Source organism: Harmonia axyridis, chromosome 5 (assembly GCF_914767665.1).
Source record: "Harmonia axyridis chromosome 5, icHarAxyr1.1, whole genome shotgun sequence".
NCBI lineage: Eukaryota > Metazoa > Arthropoda > Insecta > Coleoptera > Coccinellidae > Harmonia > Harmonia axyridis.
The window spans coordinates 41,533,613-41,553,616 of NC_059505.1; the positions used below are offsets into that span (position 1 = coordinate 41,533,613).

Below are 20,004 nucleotides of genomic sequence, written 5' to 3' on the forward strand. Positions count from 1 at the left end.
AGATTAAAATTTTTAGTTAACTCATAAACCTATACAATATTACTTTTCCAATCAGGAAATAAAGATTATATATATACCTTCGATAATCTTTCGATGTCCAATGATTTCTTGGTTCAGAGTCCTGTGTTTCAATAGCTTAGCTCTGATTTCTTGCGAGCTATTCCATTGAGCAGGATTCAGCTCAATATTACTCTCCATGGCATTTAACCAAGTCAAAGTTTGTTGAAGGATGTCTTGGTAGCTGGACAATTGATGACTTTGAGCTTCTTGCTCTTTCTGGTACTTTCTCACATCTGAAAGAACACATGATTTGAACGATTTCAATTAATTGAAATTAATGAATAATTACCTTCGAAAAGTTCATCCCATCTTTGTCTTATACTCCTCAGTTCACTTCTGATAGCTTCTCTCCCTTGAGTAGCTGTGTCTGGCAATAATTTCTCACCAACTAACAACAAAGCACTCACTTGGTGTTCTCCCTGATCTTTTTCAGCCAAAATGAGTTGAAGCCTCTTCACTGAGTCATCCATGTTTTCAGATTTCAAAGTTTTCAAACTGTTTTCCAGTTGCCCTATCCATGAATCAGTATCGTGTAGTTTTCTTTGGTAGTTCTTATGATCATCAACTATTAGTTCCCATCTGTCAACTACATCTTTGGCCAGGGTTTTGAGTTGTAAGTATTTAGAACCTAATTGGGATATGAGAGGTTGAATCTTTTGAATGCCGCTTTTTTGAGCTAAGCTATGAGCAGAATCGATCAGTTGATCTATTGCTGACTCTTTCTCAGAAACCTTCTCTTTTTGGTTGACGAAGTTTCTGCTCATTTTCATCTTGTCATCTAAGGTGTTTTGGAGAGGCTGTTCTCTGAGAGAAGCTTCTGCAGTTTTGCACCAATTAGATAGTTCTTCGTGAGTGTTATCAAAGTTTTCCCATTCTTTGAGAGCAGCATTTTGTCGTTCCAAACATTTATCTGTAACACAATGGCGAAAAGTAAAGATATGTAGTCATTATAATCAGAGATACTTACCTATTTCAGCTAAATAATCAGCGAACGAAGCAGAAAGTTCTTGTAGTTCCGTCTTCAAGATCTCAACACCTTCTGGTGCTGTACTCCTCGCAGTGGAAATCAATTTTTCTTTTATCTTTCCCAGTAATTCTTCCCCCTCTTTAGTATGTCTAGTTTTTGTTGTAGTGATAACCGAAACCCTCTTTTCTAAATCATTTTTGTCTCCAGTTGTTTCGTAAAATTCTTGTAATTTTTCTCTTACCTCCCTAAGCCACTCTTTGAAAGATGCCACACTATCATTGAAATCAATATGTTTATTCACACAAGCATCTAAATTATTCAAAAGTTCTTCAGATTTAGTCTCGATGTTCTGGAATAATTGTTTGATCGATTGGAGATACATATTCAAAGATTTATCTTGAGTTTGGTCCACTAACTTTTGTGCCTTATCGCAGACAGCTTCGACTAACTGTTGATGAGACATAATTTCTTGATGCATTATTTTATGGTTTTGGAATTGGGCTCTCTTTTCTTGTAGAGTACATTTCAATTCAGTATGCTGTTGCATTGCTTTCTCAACATCTTTGAGCCATTTCGTAAGTTGTTCTTGAGTCATTGTGAAATCGGAGAACTGAACCAAACATTGGTCGAGTTTGTGACTAGAATTCTGCAGATCATCCGCAAAACTATCCCAAATGGTTCTTAGATTCTTGAGTTGTTGTCTTATTATCTCTCTACCGTCTGGAGATGTATGGGAGTATAATTTCTCACCTCTCTCGAGGAGAGCATCAAATTCAGAGCTATTTTTGTTCCTCTCTTCCATCAGCAATTCAATGTCCTTGTGTCTGTTTTGTATAACTGCAACATCTCCTACAATATGGCTTAAATCTTGCAGATCTTCAGCTTTTTCTGTGAGCCAGTGAATCAAAGTGTTGTAGGCATCGTTGAAGTGCTTATGTTCTTCTACTAGCATTCTATATTTTCGTATGTTTTCTTTGGAAGAATTCTTCAAAGTTTCGTACCTTGTTATGAGTGTGGGGATTTTCATATTAGAATCCAGCTTACTATACTCTTTCGATAAATTCTTGAAATCTTCTTCTTTCGATAGAATCTCCTCATTCAACGATTCCAACTTGTTGAGATGAGCACGCTTGGTCTCCTCTGTACTTTTCAAACTCTGATCTCTCACTTGGTTTTCCTTAATTTTGAGCCAATCTTCAAGTTCTTTGATTGAGCTTTCAAGCTTTGAATATTGTGTGGATATGTCGTTCAGTTGCTGTTGCGCAGTTGAACATAATTGCAGGAATGATTGCCATGATTTTTTTTGTTCTTCGAAAGCGTTCTTCAGTGGTGGATGTCCGTCTTCTGCAGTCTGTCCCAAGACGCATTGGAGCTGATCTTTACATTTTTCAACGATTTCATCACCTTGTTCTTCTTGTGACAACAAATCTTGTACCATTGATAACTTCGACTCAGCGGAATATGATGAAGAGTCCTCCATCAGAAGAACAGCTTCTGATGTAAGTGCATCTAGCCAATTTCTACAATTTTCAATGGCTGCATCGTAATTTTCATGTTGTTTCACATAGTCTTCGGAAGTTTGACGATATTTGTTAACTCTAGCAAGTAGATTATTGCACTTTTCAATTTTTTCATCTACTGCTTGTTGTGCTTCTTTATCGTTTAGTTCAGCGATTGAATCTTTCATCTTCTTGAGTATCGTCTTGTGGAGGTCAATGTCATGTTCAATGACTTTGTAATTATACAAAGTTTCTCGCTTTTCTGGTAATGTTTTGTCTAGCACATATTCATCTGCTACTTTCTCATCTAAGTCGTTCATCCATATCTTTATTTGTTGCAAACTGTCTTCGAAAGAGTTTTTCTGGGTGAGAACCGCTTCAACGTTTTTATATAAGTTGTTTACTTCTTCGATAAGTCGTTCAGCTTTTTCCCTCAAGATCCTGAGTTCGTTTCTGATGGTGTCTCTATTTTCTGGAGTGATACCAGGGAACATTGCTTCTCCATTCGCAACAGCTGTGGTCAGTAAGTTTTGACCTTCTTCTTTTTCCACCGAAAATCCTTTCAATTCTCCAAGAGTAGCTTGGTCTGGTTTGGCAGTCTCAAATGACTTGACTTTCTTCTCGGCTTTTGTCAACCAGTTTTCAACATTTCGAACAGATTTTTGGTAACGTTCTTTGTATGTGTTGAGTTCCTTCAATTTCTTGATGTAATTTGTCATGAAATTTTTCAGAGTGGAGTAACGAGTATTTAAGTGATCAACGTGTTGAGTGATCCTATCTTCTGATTTCTCACCAGAAAGCTGGGAGCTTATGGGTTTCAAGCTGTTAACATTTTCCTCAAAATTTATAATTTCTGTATTTAAATCCGTCATTTCCTTGATTTTGTTGTCTAGATCGTAGACATCCATTGGTGCGCTACTAATTACTTTCATATCATTCTCTTTAATTTTTAACCATGATGATACCTCTTCGACAAGTTGCTCGTATTTCTGGTGAAGATCTACAGCATTCTCGAGAGTGTTCTTGGTTTCAGCGAAATTTCTCTTCAAGTTAGTCAATTCTAAGAAAAGGTGATCTCTTTCAGCTTGAAGCAATTTTATTACTTCTGGATGCTCAACCTCTGTTATCAAAGCTAGGGAGTTTTCAACTTCTGTAGCTTTAGCTTCACAATCTTCCAGAGCTTTTTCAATAGGAAGAAGAGACTTCAGTTTAACTTCCAAATTGTACTTATCAGCAAGGCTATCAGGTGTGCACCACTCAATCTTCTCTTTATGAGTCGCAATCAATCTTTGTAACACTCCGAACTTTTCCGAATGGACTTTCTTCAAGAATCCCAGCAGAGTGTTCTCGATTTTGTGAGAATGATTCATAAGATCATCGTATCTCTTCTTTATCAATTGTTGTTCTTTTGGGAAAACACCTTCAATGAGATTAGGGTACATAATTTTGATCTGCTTGAGATCTTGCTCCAATTCTTCGATTTCACCTTCACATTGTTTGAGTTCTTTCTTGTGGTTTTGTATTTTGAGTACTCTTTCAACAACCTGTCTGTTGTCTCCACCAAGATCTTCACATTTTATTATTTGCTCTCTCATTGTGCTTATTTTATTGTTGATAACCTTGAGTTTGTCCTGGATATTCTTCTTGGCATCCCCAAAGTTTGAAGTCAGTTCACTCAGTTTCTTAGCATTAATTTCAACGGTTTCAAACTGATCTGAAATAACTTGGTTGAGAATTTGTAAAGGAGGGATATCTTCATTTGAGAGCTTTCTCAACTGTTCGCATTTTACTGACAGACTCTGTTTCAATCTGGAATAAAGAGGTAACTCTTCTCTATATTTTTCTAATTGCATTTTGGCAGTCTCAACTTCATTAGGTTTTTCTATAGCACTAGTGAAGGCAGTATTCTGCTCACCTAACCATTTCAATAGGTCGTTCTTCGTATTATCAATATCTTTCCATATTGTTACTTGGGATTCCGTTCTCTGAACCAAATTCAAGATATTCTCATAAATGGATGACCAACTCCCGCTCATTTCTTGAATTCCATCTTTTATTTCAGCTTGTAGTACTGGTATGTTTTCACATTTCTTGATAACCATCTGACCTTTGGTTTCCAATTTATCTAAAGTGAGTTTGAATCTTTTGAATGCTTCTAAAAGCTTGGTCGCTTTCTCGAAGTTGACTTTGGCTTGTAAGAGATCATTAGGGGTTTCGAAATTTTGAATACCTTCGTTCAAATCTGAAATCTCTTTAGCTACACGGTTTTTGGCTTCTTGGAAATCTTTCCAACCGGCTAGAGCATTGGAAATGATCAATTTTTGATTTCTTATGTCTTCAATGGCTTTACTCCACTCTGATTCAATTTGAGATATAGCTCCTTGTATGATAGAAACGTTCTGGATGTCTTCTTTGGTTAGGTAGAGTCCTTCTTTCCTCAAATCCTCCTTGAGTTTAACATTTTCAGACTGATCTGAAAGGTTGTTTAGATGTTCCAATGCAATGGCTACATCAGATGGTTGTTCAATCATTGAATAAACACTTGAAGACTGAATTCTGAGTTCATTCAAATTCTTTTGTAGGTTTTCTTGTAAAGTTTGGAATGACTGCCAATGATTCTTCAGATTATTCAAATCGTCTATTTTCTTTTCAACATTCGATTTCAAATGAGTTGTTTTCATCTCTATTTCTCGTATGAGTTGTTCTGCTGTTAACGGAAGTCCAGTTTGTCTATTGATTATTTCAACATTACGCATGTTTTCGAAGGTTGGTATTCTGTCTTTCCACATGGTTATCTTATTGGAGATGGAATTTATTTCTGGCAAGACTGCTTGGAGATTACCTTCAGAAGCATTCTTACTTTCGGTTTGGTAGTTCAAATGTTGGAGTTGATTGAGTGATTCGTTGTACCAATTCATCAACTCGGACCATTTTTCTAAAGCTTTCTTTTTGTCCAATAGGTTATCATGGATCTCTTGATAGCTTTTGGAAATGTTAGTGTACTCGGAAGCAATGGCTTCGTTCTCACCACCTGAAGATCTCAGTGATATTTCCTTGACTTCTTCGTATATTTCATTGAACGCTGGCTGTTTTTCTGAATGCTCTTGAAGAAGACTATGTACATTTATTAAAACAGCATCTATGTTGTCTGGGAATATTTCATCCAATCTGGAAACATTATTTTTAAAGTCGTAAATCCAATTGGTGAATTGACCGATTTTAGCTTGTGATTCGTGTTTAGCTAAAATGGCATCCGAGCAATTGTTGATTCTTGCCCTCAAACCATCAGATAATTCGTTGATTTGGGTTTTCAGTTCTTGAAGTTTGGTCTTATTTAAACTTAAAGCTTCTGGTGAGATATAGTAGCTTATGGCATCTAGACTCTGTGACAAGCCTATTATTTTAGCCTGCTGTTCTGACAGCTCATTATTGAAGGATTTGAGCTCTGACAGATTCTTCTCAAGTTTATCGACATGAGGTGTGTTCAAATTGATTGATTGTTGAGAAAACTCCAATTTACTTTTTTCAATCCAGTTTTCGAGGCTTTTTAGGTTGGTATCGAAAGTTCCCCAATTGGCAACTAGTTTGTCGAGTTTTCTATCCCACTGGTGCACTGTATCGAAGATAATTGTGTGTTTGCTTAGTGATGAATCGATGTCGTCATGTGTGGCAGTTTTAGAGCTGAGCTGATGCGATAGAGTTAAAATTCCTTGCAGTTTTTCCGAATGTATTTTACATTCATCTGCGAACTCATCATTGTCTGCTTTCATTCTTACAGCTTCCTCTAGAGTCAAAGGTTTCCTTAAACCTTCCTTCACTTTTCTTTCAGCTTTTTCCAACCATGGTTTAGCTTCTTGCAGATTCGCCTGACACACTTCCCAATTCTTCAAGTCCTGACTGATTATACCCTTTTGAGCTTCTACATTGGTGTTAACACTCTCCACCCTCTGTCTTAAAGCTGTTAGTTTGGCATGGAATTTCGGTGCTTCTTCAGGGTGAACCTCAATTTCCTGAGCTTCATTATCTAAGCTGTCTAACAACGTGATATGATGAATGATTTCCCTTTGGAGTTTTTCGGTTTTAGCAATCTTTTCTTGAGGTGGAATGTCCTCTTGTTCCACAGAACTCAACAGAATCGGCACTTGAGTCGTTGTCCATTCCTCAAGTTGGGATAGTTGGTTTTGGAAGGTGTTGATCTTCACCGTGTATTGCTCCAAGTTCGTTATGTTCATTTGGGCGTTTTCTAGAGTTGACCTATATCGGTTTTCGATGTCTTGGATTTCCTGTTTGAGGGCAGGTGCTTGTTCTGCTAGATCTGAACATAGCTCCCTCAATCTTTGCAGCATTTCTTCAATCTTCTCTCGTAGTTGAATAGCTTGCTCCTGACGTTTCTTCAGTTCTGCAGGGAGGCTGCGTAGGTTGTATTCGCTAGGGTGGATGTTTTTCAGTTGTTGCTCAGCTCTGGAGAGCAACATTAAAATCTCGCTTTTTTGGTTGTCGTATGAAGTCCATACTTTATGGGTCTCTTTCAGATGAGTCAGTTTTTCCAATGTTTCTCTATATGTTTCCGACCAATTTTTCTCCAAGTTCTCCACTTCTTCCTTGATGAAGGATGGTGCGTTCATGTCTTTTTCCAGTTCCTTACCTTTCTGGAGGATGGACATGATGCTTGGTCTTTGAGACTCAAGGTGGCTTAGAGTGGTCTGTTGTACGTTGATGAGTTGAGGTAGATTGTTAGGCTGAGGGTTTTCTGTCTGGACCTCCCTAACCTTTTTCAGCAGTTCACAAACCTCACGCACTTCTCTGCGGTAGGAATAACACTTTGACAGGGTATCGGTTCTGATCATTGTGATTTCGATGGAGGGAATCAAATTTTTGTATCGAGTTATTAGAGCGTCTAGTTTCTTTTGTTCCATTTCTGCTTGGCTGAGAGGGCACTGGGATGCTAAGAAATCTAGGGTTTGAACCAACCATTTCATATGCTGTCTCTTGGAATCTGCATCATTGCATATTTTCTGCAGAAAAATGAAATGTTTGGAAAATGAGAAATTAACAGAAGATATTTTAATGATACTCACCTGAAATTCTTCTTTCTGTCTGTCGAATTCCTCCGAGCTCTGACAAGTGGTCAGGATACTGCTTAAAGACACTTCTACTTCATCCATCCATCTGCTGATCTCTTCGCATTTTCTGTGATATTCGTCCCATTTTTCAGGTATCTGTTTTAACTCTCTACTCAAATTTTCCAGTTTCATATTCAAATTAGTCCATTGCCTTTCAGCTTGCTCGCAAGCTTGGTGTATGGACACATCCTCAGGATTGTGTTGGCTATAATTTTCAGCAAGCTTTCTCAAGTTTTCTAAACAGTGTTTTGCCTCCTTCAGAGGACCTTTGTTGGAGAAGTATTCTGTGTTTCTGTTGATGATCGATGTAACATCTGACTGTTTACTAAACGCTAGATGTTCTGTGTGTATTTCTCTTTCGAGCTCCTTGATGTAGTAGTTGAAGGTTGACTCATCTAACCTGAATTCCAGTTTCATAAGATGCAAAGGAGCAAATGAAAGTACTTTCTTCCATTTTCCCTGCAGCTCACTCACTGAATTCAATATCGTCTTGTGCTGTTCTTTTGGAAGACAGTTACATAAATCCTGAGAGTTCTGGATGAGCTCATGGATCCATTTTTCGTTAACAGACGTGAAGAAGTTCTTGTGGTCTTCCACAGTGTCTTTATTGTCGATGCGTCTCTCTTCTATCAGTCTTTCAGCTTGACTCAACCAGTTGGATATCACCCTGTAACACTCTGTGTAGTTGTGAAGACAACGCAGGGTTTCGATGAGTCTCTGCTCCCACACTTGCGCGTTTTGGGTTACGTAAGAAAATCTGTCGTTTAGCTGGTCCATTTTTTCGACCATCTGAGATACGTCGCTGTTTTGGTTTTGATCGACTGTCTTGATTATATTCATCATCACTTTGTTTTTGCTGTCTAGCATGGATTTATAGTAGAGGGTTCTGGTAAAGAATTGTTTTATCTTGTCCAAGTGGCTCTTCAAAGTATCTCGCTCACAGCCTAAACTCATGTTGCTGAGAAGGTTCTCAGCTTCATCCAACCAAGTATTAATTTCTTTTTGACCATCTTCCAATGATCTCTGCTGGACTAGGAGTTGGTTGAAAAGGTGTATCTGAGCTGGGATAAGAGCTCGAATCTTTACCAACGCTTCTTTCTCCTGTTTTAAAGCGAGCATCATCCTTTCAACTTCTTCTCTGGAAAGATTTTGGATCAAGGACTGGAAAGTTTTACTAATAGCTTTGAAGACGTTTTCAACATTCTCAATTTCTTCTTGTAGTTGTGCAAGTTTTTCTATGTGTTGAATGATTCTTTCTGTTGAACCTAACTGTGGGGAATTAACAATACTCTCAGCTTTCCTCAACCACTGAGATAACGTTTCTAAACCTGTTTTGAAGTCTTTTCTGTTTCTCAGTAGGTCTCCACCGTGGCTGTATTGGTTTACCTGAGGATAAATCTTATCCCATTTATTGGTGATGTCTTGGAATTGGTCTCTGAGTTCTAGAGCAACTTTTTCGTTGCATGTTGCTATGAGGAAACTGACTGTATCACCAATCAGTTGGTAGTTGTCTCTCCATACCGTTATGTCTTGGAAGAATTCTATTTTTTCGTCTTCCGGTAGAGAGAGTGCATTTTCAGCTCTTGAGAGCCAATTTTCGAATTGTGGGGCTAGAGAATCCCATCTTCTCCAATAGACTACCACTTCTTCGAGCATGCTCTGAACGCACTTTAATTCCATGGAGACGTTTTTCCATCTCTCTGCTATCTCATTGATGAATAGATCTGTATTGGTTTTTTCACTCTTACCTGGAAAAGGAATTATATGTGAATAAACCTCTTGAAAAATCTAACCATGTCTAATATAGGGTGTTTTTTTTTCGAGGTATATAACTTTAAGTTGGCATTACTGTTTAAAATGGCGACCGATTTAACAGCTGTCAAGTGATTTATTCTCAGTTTGGTTTGGCAATTTATCATAAATAGACTCACGCCTGAACAACGCTTGCAATCAGTGCAATTTTATTTCGAAAATAATGGTTCTGTGCGGAATACGTATCGCGCACTACGTCCATTCGATGGTGCGCACTTCTGGTTGAATGGCTACGTCAACAAACAAAACTGCCGCATTTGGAGTGAAGCTAATCCTCAAGAGTATGTCGAAACACCGTTACATCCAGAAAAACTGACTGTTTGGTGCTCTTTATGGGCTGGTGGAATCATTGGTCCGTACTTCTTCAAAAACGATGATGGCCAGAATGTTACAATCAATGGTGATCGGTATAGAGCCATGATTACTAACTTTTTCATTCCTGAATTGAACAACCATGATGTCCAGGAGCTGTGGTTCCAACAAGACGGCGCAACATGTCACACAGCTCGTGCCACAATCGATTTATTGAAAGACACGTTTGGTAACCGCCTAATTTCACGCGTTGGACTTGTGAATTGGCCTCCAAGATTTTGTGATTTAACACCGCTAGACTACTTTCTGTGGGGCTATGTAAAGTCATTGGTCTGCGGATAAGCCACAAATCCTTGACCATTTGGAAGACAACATTCGCCGTGTTATTGCCGATATACGGCCACAAATGTTGGAAAAAGTAATTGAAAATTGGACGTCCAGATTGGACTACATCCGAGCCAGCCGTGGCGGTCATATGCCAGAAATCATATTCAGAATGTAATGCCACAAGATTATTTTGCGGATTAATAAAATTCATCTCAATCGAATAATAATTCATCGTTGTTTTATTGCAATTTGAAGTTCAATAGCTCTAAAAAGAACACCATTTACAAATTATATATTTGGACTCACTTATATTTCCATCTTGTTTATACTCCTGTATAACTGCTTTCATATCCACAAAAGCTTTGTTGAATTCCTGGAATATGTTATTCTTCGATACAAAGTTTCTATACTGGTCCAACAAAGGTGTCACTTTTTCTAATCTTCCATATTTCGATGTCCATACTTTCAGTTTGGTCTCGGTGAGTTGCAAAAATGCAATAAGGCAACACTGTAATGAAAAAGGTTCAGTTTAGTTATGGAAAGAATATAAAGAAGCTGTAAGAATTGACTCACCTTGTGCTCAAGGAACTTAAGTCTAACTCTACGCTGTGAAGCTTTGGGCCCCACCTCATTCAGTCTAATATTCAAATTATTCAACTTTTCAGAAGGCACTTCATTCGCAAGGGGAGTGTTACACAACTCCAAAAATCTCTGTTTCACTGTAGGATAGTCAGCGAAGAACGCTTTATGTTCTTCAAGTTTCTGACTGATTATGGCTGCAGTCTCGTCATTCATTGCTGTTGGGATATCGTCACAATAGATGAGTCTTTCGGCTTTGGCCAGCCATTCTCCTATAAATTTGAAGTCTCCAGGGAGCTTGGAGTCTATCAACCACAGCCACTGGAGCAGCTGGATCTGAAGCTTCTGCCACAGCTGGATTATGTCTATCCACGATTCTCTAGTGACAGTCACTAAGCTTTGGGATTCGATTAGTTGTTTAAGTTTTGTGTATAGTTTTTCTCTTTCGTCTACTTCTTGCTTGAGAGCTAAATATTCGTTGAAGTCCAAGGGAAGGGATCCAGTTTGTTGTAAGTGCTCAAGGTACTGAGTCTTCTGTCTCAACCAAACCAACAGTTCCCCATACTGCTCCTGAATAGACAAGATAACATCCTGTTGACCAGTTCCAGGTTCTGGATACTTATGTAAGAACTGAGCTACGTAAGTCATAATCGATTTTTCGTCAGGTTTGGCCACGTCTACGTCTTCAGGATCCAACAATCTTGCTATACCGAGTTCAGATTCAGCCACGTCGAAGGCTGTTTCCAGACGGATCCTATTGTTTTCTCTTCGTAAAGCTGCGATGTCTACTAGGTTCTTTTTGATGGCATCGATGATGGCTAGGAAGGCTACACCATCCCTCCAACTAGCCCCAAAGTCTCTCACTTCGATACCTGCGTCTTTGGGTAGTGCGTTGGTTACCCAGTTAAGAAGGGTCTTTCTGGCTCCCATCTTGGTCTTATCTCTGGACGCTGTGGTTCCAGCGCTTTCTAAGCTGCTCTGGCTGCCCCATAATGCCAGGTATTCAAGGGCTTTGCTGTTTTCTTCGATCTGAGGACAGTAAAAATTGGTTAAAATTTGTTTTTAGAAAATTTTCGAATGAATTATTGTCGGTGCTAAAAAAATTCTGGTAGCGCTTTCATCCAGATTTTTGTTTTGACAAAATTACTCACCCATTCCTTGAATTTCCATCTACGAAGCTTTCAAAATCAATACTGAATTAATAACAATTCATTTTGAAAAAATATTAAAAATTTCATACGAACAAAATGCTTATGCATTTTATGCATCTATTCAAAGTGATTCAACCGTGATATTGTTTGATTTGGTTAAATTGTTGAAATGTGTTTGTATTTCAATGTAAATAGAAGCACATTAATTCTATAAATTTTCAGAATACACGATGAAGCTCAAAAGTTTCAGATCAATTTTAGTGTAGTTTGAATAACTACGAGACTATGGTTTACCTGGAAGTATAAAATAATAGTCCAAATTAGTCCCAATACAACTGGTGGTCTTCCATCGACTAGATCACTAGCGTTGATGTTCACCAATTTTATTCTTTTGTTCTGGAGGAATTGCAATGCTGTGTTTGCGTTGCTCAAGAAATGAGGTCTTCGAAGTATCCTACCTCTCTCCACAGGCTGAAAATTAGAGCATGTAGTAGAATCTATTCTAATCCAAACTTATAAGTCTTTTTTTTAATCCTACACTCTACTAGGTTTTCTTGATTTTTACTAATGAGAACCGATTTTTCGATTGGTCTACAGTTCTGTAATTCAATAGGTCCTATGGAACTACTGGTTCGTGAGATCTACTGGTATTTTGATCTACTGGTATTTTGATCTACTGGTATTTTGATCTACTGGTATTTTGATCTGCTGGTATTTTGATCTACTGGTATTTTGATCTACTGGCTCACTAGTAATATTGGTTATATTATTGTTATACTCACCAGTTTTTCTCCGGATAAAACCTCTAACAAGGCTAGTAACTTAGTTCCATCCTTCAAATCTTCGATCAAATCATCTATCCTAAGCGGTGGAACTCGCTGAAAAAAATGTGATCGATTAGGGAAGGTTCAATCAAAGAAAAAGTCAACACACAAATGTAATAACATGTTCAACTATGTATATATGGATAGTTGAAATGGAATATATCAACAAAGCATGAAATTACATAGAACTGATTCAACAATAGGCTTATTTTGTATTTGTCTTCCTCTTCACACATTGTAACTCAAAATCAAGATACCAATCAAAATTTAGAGTCTTTTAAACCTTTATTTTAATCTTAAATATTTCCCAATGTCTCCAAACTAAATCATGTAGATCATGGTGGCCATAGCAAATAGATCTTTTCAAAGAACATCTCACAAATCTCTTTAATGATTTTATTTCCATATAATAACCAAGAAGAGTCAAAATATTGTCTTATTTTTATATCATAATATTCGTATTGCCCCCTTTTTTCAACTTTGACCAACCCTCAGATCGATCGTGCAAAATCAATCGATTTTATTCTAAGCCTTGAAAATTCCCAGATGGAATCAAGTTCGTATCAAAACGTTTTTGGGTGACAAAGGTATATTTAGATTTTAATTCGAAACGCTCGATTTATAAAAATAGTATATGAAGGTCAGATGAGAAATAATAACGATATTTATAAAATCGCGTATATGTGATGGACTTTCACTCTTCGACAATATTCCTTGTCAATTGATTCCTGTTCTCTTCCAATTATGTGGAGAAATAGATTTTTTTTTTTTCTACTGAAAATTCAAAGCAATAAAAATCCAATAGATTTCCAAAGTTTTTATGCTTCTTTTTCAATCTTACGAATTTGCACGCTGAGAATAGAGACAATAACATGAAAATTATCTTTAGAAAAAACGGTCCTAGAAATCAAATCATTTCACGTTGATAAGAACTGCCTTGATAAAATTTGCGAAACATCAGATGTACCTATTTGAATGCTAACAGTTTTTATCAAGAAAAATTTTTAAATATTATAAATGGAGAAAAATCAACCCATTACAAGTGTCACATCAATGAAAAAATGATGAAATAAGAAGGAACCTTGCAAAAAACACTTTTATTTATTAAACTTATTGTATGAAAGAACCGAAAATATCAACTTTTTGAATTAGAAACATAAATTAAATCACTATAAATCATAACAAAAAAAAAAGTTTCTTAATATTGAGAAACCTCCAGGCTTTGTTTGATTTCATAATTTTCCATCCAGGATCTAAGACATATGAGGAATCTTATAGATTTGTCGCCTAACCTATTGCGGGTTTTTATAACTGTAAGAGCAGCTCTGGAAAATTGTCTTGCAACAGGAGCTGAAGATGCTGGCGTTGATATAAATCCTTGGCCATTTTGGCCAAGTTTGTAAAGATATTTCTGAAGCTACCAAAATCTACCAATAGATTTCATATAAATGTGAGAAAAATACTAATAAAGTCCCACTGGCGAATGCTCCAGTCTCTCGGCGCTCGGGGAATCCCCTTATTTAGTCTATGCTTGCACGAGATAGCAGAAATATATGCCGTGCGACGCGTGCATATCAAGCTCAAGTAATATCAAGTAGCTCGATATCAAGCCAAGCAATAAATATCTAAAATCAAGTCAAGCTCAAGTATGTAATTTTTCACAAGATTGATTTTCAAGTCAAGTAGTTGGTTACGTTAGACGTTATACCTGATTATAATAATCCTATCAATAATTTATGAAATATTGCTTAGTTGCTGTTTTCTCAAAAACTTGATATTCTTGAGCCCTGAAGAAGGAGGAAATCTTCTCCGAAACGTTGGCAAAAGTAAACAGGTGAGAAAAATAAAGCATTATCCATATTCCTGGAAAGTTTTTCATATTATTTTTCATACTTTTGTTCATCATGGACTAATACCAAACTGATTAATATTTTAGTGACAACAGATTCGACTTGGGATTCATCAAGCCAAGTAGCTTGACATGGAAAATCCGAAACGTTGTTAAAAGTAAACTTGTGAGAAAAATAAAGAATTGTCCACATTCCTGAAAAGTTTTTTTCGGCAACCGTCCGGGAAGTGCGCACTTCCAGGACGAGCGTAATAGTTTTGTCTATTCGTCCAAAAAACCCTATTTTCCGGACTTGTTACGTAAATTACTATTATATTATAAAATATTAATTGTTTTTCGTTATTTTTCTTGAATTCTGATTCTGTTTTTGTGAATCTTACCGTTTGCGATCACTCACAGCTGAAAATTCAAAAATAAAGACATTGACAAACGTACGCTCAATGAAATCAATCCTTTCAAAAACTCGACCGCAAATTCGCAAAACAAAACCACTGCCTCTCAAGTCAAATTATTCTAATACCGCTTTAAAATCCTACCGTATTCAGACGTACACTTCTCGCGAAATTATACAACGAACTGTTGTCTGAACCAACTTCTCCTGAACCATGACATTTGAAAATATTTATTCACGCTGAACCCGTAAGGGTGGCTTTAATCTAAAACCACACGCCTCAGCGTGCCATCACCGAATTTCAATCAGAACAAACATCTGGTAATTAGGATATTCGGTTATGCACGTTTTGAGCTATACAGGGCGAGGTTTTAAAGGGTAAAGGTCACATTTGCTGAATCAGGTGAATCTGAGTTTTCCAATTTCAGGAAATCAAAAAAAAAGGATTTACTTTGATTGAATGTATAGGGTGTCACAAATTCGATCCTTACTCAAAGCTTCTAGAGAACTAAAAGGTGTTTTTTAGAGCTATAGAACTTTAAATTGCAATAAAACAACGATGGATTATTCGATTGACATGAATTTTATTTATCCGCAAAATAATCTTGTGGCATTACATTTTGAATATGATTTCTGGCATATGACCGCCACGGCTGGCTCGGATGTAGTCCAATCTGGACGTCCAATTTTCGATGACTTTTTCCAACATTTGTGGCCGTATATGGGCAATAACAGGGCGAATGTTGTCTTCCAAATGGTCAAGGGTTTGTGGCTTATCCGTATAGACCAATGACTTTACATAGCACAACAGAAAGTAGTCTAGCGGTGTTAAATCACAAGATCTTGGAGGCCAATTCACAGGTCCAAAACGTGAAATTAGGCGGTCATCAAACGTGTCTTTGAATAAATCGATTGTGGCATGAGCTGTGTGACATGTTGCGCCGTCTTGTTGGAATCACAGCTCCTGGACATCATGGTTGTTCAATTCAGGAATGAAAAAGTTAGTAATCATGGCTCTATACCGATCACCATTGACTGTAACGTTCTGGCCATCATCGTTTTTGAAGAAGTACGGACCAATGATTCCACCAGCCCATAAAGAGCACCAAACAGTCAGTTTTTCTGGATGTAACGGTGTTTCGACATACACTTGTGGATTAGCTTCACTCCAAATGCGGCAGTTTTGCTTGTTGACGTAGCCATTCAACCAGAAGTGCGCTTCATCGCTAAACAAAATAAAATGGACGTAGTGCGCGATACGTATTCTGCACAGAACCATTATTTTCGAAATAAAATTGCACTATTTGCAAGCGTTGTTCAGGCGTGAGTCTATTCATGATGAATTGCCAAACCAAACTGAGAATGAATCACTTGACAACTGTTAAATCGGTCGCCATCTTGAACAGTAATGCCAACTTAAAGTTATATACTTTGAAAAAAAACACCTGTTATATAAACCATAAAAAGTATTGAAAAAAACGTTTTACAATTTTTCGAATATATTGAACAGGAACTAAGATATGCCCAAATATTTGAAATTGAGAATTAATCAAGATATCTATGATCGGCTTTCTGATATCTTATTATTCCAAAAAAAAAAGATCTGGAGTCCTTAAAGTCTTAAAGTTCTCGAGATGCTTTCAGTAAGTATCAAATTTTGGACACTCTGAAGGTACTTCTATTGGCTTAGTAGATCGGCTGGTCGTCTTGTTCCGTTATTATTTTTGAACATTATTACATTTATTTTGAGTTCACCAAACCAAGTTAGGTTAAGTTAGGTTAGGTTAGGTTAGATTCGTCTTCATGCATTAGACCACTGATAATGATACGACAACAGATTTGTTTTCTTACAAAAGAGTCAAAAGTCAAAACAATAACAAACATCAGTGTGCCTGTGCTTGTAATACGATCATCACCTGTGTTCTTAGTTTTCTTGAGGACATTTCCAGGTGTAAAAATAAAATGCTGAATGAGATTCCGTCATCGACTTGGACGACAATAGTGGAACCCCAGCCAACGATTCAAGCGCCGAGGCGCCTTATGACGTCAAGCCTATTTAACGCCATCAAATTCGTGAGTGATCGTCGATGTTGAAATCTCCCAACGATAAGAAACAATCAATTCATTGTTTCATACATGAAAAGATCTCTAAGTGTGAATATTCCAAATATAAATTTATGAATTCATGGAAATTCGATATTTCTATGTTAATATTCTGATATTTTTGGAAAAATTGAGAAAGGGAATATGTGTTTTTTTTCTGCATGCTGTTATTTCAACTAATACATAAAATTAGGGATTCATCAATCCAAATAGCTTGACATTTTAACCAACTATACTTGTCTTGAAAATCAAGCTTGTGGAAAATTACATACTTGAGCTTGACTTGATTTTGGATATTCATTGCTTGGCTTGATATCGAGCTACTTGATATTACTTGAGCTTGATATGCACGGCATATATTTCTGCAATCTCGTGCGCGCTTAATCTAAATAAGGGGATTCCTCGAGCGCCGCGAGACTGAAGCATTCGCCAGTAGGACTTTATTAGTAGTTTCCTCACATTTCTATGGAATCTATTGGTAGATTTTGGTAGCTTCAGAAATATCTTTACAAACTTGGCCAAAATGGCCAAGGATTTATATCAACGCCAGTATCTTCAGCTTCTGTTGAAAGACAATTTTCCAGAGCTGCTCTTACAGTTATAAAAACCCGCAATAAGTTAGGCGACAAATCTATAAGGTGCCTCAGTGTCTTAGATCCTGGATGTTTCTCAATATTAAGAAACTTTATTTTTTTATTTTGTTATGCTTCATAGTGATTTAATTAATGTTTCTATTTCAAAAAAGTTGATATTATCGGTTCTTTTATACAATAAGTTTAATAAATAAAAGTGTTTCTGCAAGGTTTCTTCTCATTACATCATTTTTCTAATGATGTGACACTACACAATAAAACTGCTAAAAATCAAGTAGCTTGATACGATTCAAGTACTTGATAAATACATACTCAACTTGACTTGAGTTGAAAAAACTACTACTTCACTTGAGCTTGACTTGAAATTAAGTCGAATTCAAGCCAAGTAGCTTGAAAATCAAGCCAAGCCGTGAATCCCTACATAGAATGTAGAAAAACTCACCTTGGACAAATATGAATTGATCCATTTGACGAATGTCTTCTTCTGTACTCTTTCTTGTTCATCTGCAAAGATAAATGGTAAATTAGATTTGTGTTATCATCGACAGAAAAAAAGTTGTAGACAAAAGTTGTGGGTTTTCCAATAAGAAGATTTATATTGATATAAAATACACCAAAGAGACTTCTGGCCAAGGGTTTTTATGGGCCAGTTCAAGTGACTTTGGATATAACGGGTGTTTTTTTTTCGAGGTATATAACTTTAAGTTGGCATTACTGTTCAAGATGGCGACCGACTTAACAGCTGTCAAGTGATTTATTCTCAGTTTGGTTTGGCAATTCATCATGAATAGACTCCCGCCTGAACAACGCTTGCAAATAGTGCAATTTTATTTCGAAGATAAGCGTTTGGTGCGCTTCATGGGCTGGTGGAATCATTGGTCCGTACTTCTTCAAAAACGATGATGGCCAGAACGTTACAGTCAATGGTGATCGGTATAGAGCCATGATTACTAACTTTTTCATTCCTAAATTGAACAACCATGATGTCCAGGAGCTGTGGTTCCAACAAGACGGCGCAACATGTCACACAGCTGGTGCCACAATCGATTTATTGAAAGACACGTTTGGTGACCGCCTAATTTCACGTTTTGGACCTGTGAATTGGCCTCCAAGATCTTGTGATTAAACACTGCTAGACTACTTTCTGGGGGGCTATGTAAAGTCATTGGTCTATGCGGATAAGCCACATACCCTTGACCATTTGGAAGACAACATTCGCCGTGTTATTGCCGATATACGACCAGAAATATTGGAAAAAGTCATCGAAAATCGGACGTCCAAATTGGACTACATCCGAGCCAGCCGTGGCGGTCATATGCCAAAAAATCATTTTTAAAATGTAATGCCACAAGATTATCTTGTGGATGAATAAAATTCATGTCAATCGAATAATCCATCGTTGTTTTATTGCATTTTAAAGTTCTATAGCTCTAAAAAAAACACCCTTCATAAGAATCGAATTGATCAACTGGTTATGTCATAATCAAGGATATTGAATAGGTGACATTTGGGAAGTAGTAAACATGGAGATACAATCTGAATATGTCCATTGGTGAACGAAATGAACAGTAAAATTCCACTAAATTTCTCAGGTATGGTAGATTAATATAAGAATGATTTTTTTATGTGACATGATATAAACGTATTCCATCAGAATTGCCTATTGTTACTTTTACGAGCCAGAAAATGCAAAAACTGCCCACACAACTCCTCGATTGGTAGGTAATTAGAAATGGTGACAAGATCATTTCTAAATATAGCAGAACGATGAATCTTATCAACTGAATACGAAGTCTAAATAGCGGATTTATTTGAAGAAAAAATTTAATCGCCCATAAAACTCAACATAGTGACCTCATCATCAATTATTTTCAATAATTTTATCATCGGTGTTTCTTTATGACCAGCGTGATAAGTAAGATTTCATCAAGATGGTTGCAGCTTTATATTGAATAATTTTCATTGTTGATATGGATTGGACTACCAACATGAATTGTGTCATTTTTGATACTGATTAAGGTTATTATGCTTTGATATCAGTTGATGAAGACAATTAAACGAGTAAATTGTAAATCTCAATATAGATAAAAAACAGAAAAGTAATTGAGTGATCCATATAATCTTATAGTAGATATCATAAAAACCGTATAAAAGACCTCCGAGATACATTCATGTTCCTAAAGACCTATATAACTTGGAATAAAAATATTGTGTGCGTGAATCTTCATAGCGTGACATTCTGTGAATGTAATAATTCATCTTTTAGAAATATGAAATGGGCTCCGGAATAACAAAATAATGTTTACTACTAGGCGAATCAATAAAGAAGCAATCGAACTTTTCGCAAAAGTTCCATAATATCTTATACAATATGTATACAGGATGTCCCGGGAAGAATGCGACAAACGAATACC

The 20,004-nt window shown here is 36.8% G+C and overlaps 1 protein-coding gene across 7 annotated transcripts in view; it reads right to left on the minus strand.

Moving 5' to 3' along the window:
* Positions 1-20,004, minus strand: part of LOC123679945 — a 149,979-nt gene that overhangs the window by 81,671 nt on the left and 48,304 nt on the right. For 6 of the 7 annotated variants that reach the window (XM_045617531.1, XM_045617530.1, XM_045617526.1 and 3 more), the window contains 9 exons: positions 18,033-18,094; positions 12,613-12,708; positions 12,125-12,301; positions 10,674-11,708; positions 10,407-10,608; positions 7,605-9,397; positions 1,028-7,541; positions 350-970; positions 78-293 (listed from right to left, as the gene is read on the minus strand). In XM_045617531.1, coding sequence (XP_045473487.1) covers positions 78-293; positions 350-970; positions 1,028-7,541; positions 7,605-9,397; positions 10,407-10,608; positions 10,674-11,708; positions 12,125-12,301; positions 12,613-12,708; positions 18,033-18,094 — 10,716 coding nt within the window. Of the gene's footprint in view, positions 1-77; positions 294-349; positions 971-1,027; positions 9,398-10,406; positions 10,609-10,673; positions 11,709-12,124; positions 12,302-12,612; positions 12,709-18,032; positions 18,095-20,004 lie in introns of all 7 variants that reach the window. The other variant, XM_045617528.1, reaches the window with a different exon arrangement.